The 3,124-nt window shown below is 36.7% G+C and overlaps 1 protein-coding gene across 1 annotated transcript in view; it reads right to left on the bottom strand.

Annotated features, from left to right (window-relative positions):
• LOC106871192 (fibrillin-1) overlaps positions 1 to 3,124 on the bottom strand; it is a 45,941-nt gene that overhangs the window by 18,190 nt on the left and 24,627 nt on the right. Inside the window, exon 8 of the mRNA XM_014917534.2 lies at positions 1,986 to 2,288. Within this exon, the coding sequence (XP_014773020.2) occupies positions 1,986 to 2,288 (303 nt within the window). The remainder of the gene's footprint in view (positions 1 to 1,985; positions 2,289 to 3,124) is intronic.

The following is a 3,124-nucleotide window of genomic DNA, read 5'->3' on the forward strand; positions in this document are numbered from 1 at the left end:
TATATATATATATATATACATATATACGACAGGCTTCTTTCAGTTTCCATCTACCAAATCCGGTCACAAGGCTATGGTTGGCCCGAGGCTATAGTAGAAGACACTTGCCCAAGGTGCCACGCAGTGGCACTGAACCCGGAACCATGTACATATGTATATATATATATATATAACAAAGTTATTTTATTCCACATGGGTAGAAATATAGGAAAAGTAGAAGTCGAAAATGCACCGAGAATAGTTAAAATATTTTTTATTAATATATTTAAAGCTTTAACCGGTTTCACAGTTTACACTGATTTTTAAAAAGTTCAAATAGCAAGACGTGGCTTATGTTGCAGCTGTTTTGCTTCTGACTAGTGTTTGAAGCTTGCCCTGTCTATATAAGGAGTTCATGATTCAAATTAGTATATGTTTTGAATAGGATTTGATTGTTAGAAGATAGTCACATGACTGGTCTTAGAAATTATTGTAGGTTCCTTGCTATGTTCGTGGGTTAGTATCAAGTGAGAATGCTTGGCATTGTAGGTTAAGGCTAATATGGTTGATTGAACATGTCCAAACAATCGAAGCTCTGAATGTTTTCTGCCAAGTGTTTGTAGAGAATGAACACAATTAAATTTATAATCTTTTGTATGTTTCCCCCAACGTTTGTAGATTAAGGTAGTGTGACAGTATATTTTGAGCCTAAAAAGAAGACCAAGGCACCTGCCGAGACAGAATCAAGACAGCTGCAACATAAGCCACGCCTTTCTATTTGAACTTGTTGTTGATTGCTAGAAATGGGGAGTAGATACACAGCTGCTAACTGATGAAGGGTCATTCTTTGTATTACTTGTCCTTTTTGTTTCTCTCATTATCTGCATATTTAACTCATTTGTTTTCTTATTTCATGTCGTTTACTGTTGGTGATGTCCTGTACCCATATATGCATATATATATATGTGTGTGTGTGTGTATATATATATATATATATATATATATATATATATTATTTATATTATATTATTTATATATATATATCTGTGTGTGTGTGTGTGTGTGTGTGTGTGTGTGTGTGTGCAAGCATATTTCACTTAACAGTTCGACACCACTTTTCTCATGGTAAAACAATAGTTTTTCTGTGAGTGACAGTAGTTACATTTGCTAGATGCCTTCACTAAGCAGAATAATGTCTTCGCCACTTGACCCGTCTAACCTCTTCTAGGGCATCAAAAAGCTAAAATAGGCAGTGTTATCGAGGGGCGCTGCCTGTTCGGGATAAATTTTACAGTCATGGAAGTGCCGTCAGCCGAGCCTGTCTGAGGTGTGTGCAGAACGACGAAACCATTCTGCATTCACTCATCCAGTGCCCGAGCATTGCTGACCTGTAGGTTTATGTCAAATACCTGTTGTCACATGTAGGATGGATCCGGCTATCAGCTGAATCCATAGCGAAGACTTCCCTGCCGCCCTCCTTTGGCCAGGAAGAGCAGGCAATTTTTATTTGTCTGGTGACTGTAGCGAAAGAGGCAGTGTGGTGGACACACTTGAAAGGGCTAAAGACAGACACTTTCCTCTTTGGCCAAGCCCTCAAAAACATTTTCAAGTTTCACTTGAAAAGGAAAGTGAGTGTGGAGAGGGAAATGTTGCCTTCTAGCAAATTTGTTGAAAGGTGGGTAAATGTTGGAAAAATGGTCTGTGTGAAAGGACCCATTTTGAGCATGCCCCTGTGATAAATAAAAGGAGAACAGATCTTGCCCTGTTGGTCAGGCACCCATGGTTTTTGTGTAGTTTTCCACAAGTAGCCTTAAAGCACTACCCCCTATTGGGAGTTTTATTTGTTAGATTTTCTATGTTATTTTTTTGTTTACACGCTTTTAAAACCCATTTGTATCGTCCTATCTTTGTCTCTTCACGTAACTTTACGTAAGCCCTTGTGGCCAATAAGAGAATTGATTATTATTGTTGTTGTTGTTGTTGTAAATTTTTTAAGGATATATTACTTAATGAAAAATTCTTCTTGATGCAACTGAACATCAACTCAGGAAAAGAACGACTTTCTTGGGTAGTTTTCTCTCGGAAGTTTTCTTGGCACTGACATGAACCATTATTACATTCAGTATCTGGGTAAGTACAAGGATTAGTGGCATTGCAAGCATCTCCATAAACAACAGTTCCAGCATACTTGCAATACATGTCTGAGACTGGTGAAAAGTTCTCTTTGCACACACACTGCCCAGAAGTACACTCCGCAAATTCATTAGGACAGTTTAGGTCAGTATTACATGACTCTCCAAGCTTGGACACTAAAAAGACATAGAAGAAATAAAACACATTTTATTATGTTTTCTATACTTACTATATATGTTTCATATATTTAGTTTATTTTGTTTTCTGTTTGTTTTTTGGTGGGTGGTAATTTTGATGGGGTGTGTTTTGTGTACACTTTTAGCAATGGAATGCATATATTTTGGTTTTGAATTTGTTTATTTTCTTTTTAATTATTTTCTTTTTAGTTGTTTCTGTCATAGGGCAGCATCCATACTGGGATACAACTTTGAAGGGTTTAGTCCAGTAGTTCACAACTGGGGTCCATATGGTCCCTGAAGGTCCATATAAGGTTTTTGGAGGCTAATGCAATGGAATAGTAAATTGGGGATCCACAATAGTATTTTAAGGGCCCCTGATGATATTAGAAATTTTTGCTTTAGATGTATGTATTGGTATGTATTACAAGAAACGGTTAGGTTTCTTTCTCTAGCATTTTATTTGATTCAACTTACACAAGTTAATATGTGATGAACAAAATAGGAATTTTGAAAAAAGTTTCTCTAAAACTAGTTTCTAAACATTGAATGACAATGGGGATCCACCAGAATAAAATAGTAATCAAAGGGGTCCATAGATAGAAAATGGTTGAGAATTCCTGGTTTAGTCAAACAAATGGGCCCCAGTATTTGTTTTTTTTTTTAAGTCTGGCACTTTTTCCACTGATCTCTCTTACTGAACTGCTGTGTGCGTCCCCCTCCCCCACCACTTAATAAGTGGTTTTGGATTGTTTTCATGCACATAACTTTGCAGTTCAGCAAAAGAGACTGAAAGAATAGAATGATTATCATACTTGAAAATAAATACTAGGGTG

Source organism: Octopus bimaculoides, chromosome 18 (assembly GCF_001194135.2).
Source record: "Octopus bimaculoides isolate UCB-OBI-ISO-001 chromosome 18, ASM119413v2, whole genome shotgun sequence".
Lineage (NCBI taxonomy): Eukaryota > Metazoa > Mollusca > Cephalopoda > Octopoda > Octopodidae > Octopus > Octopus bimaculoides.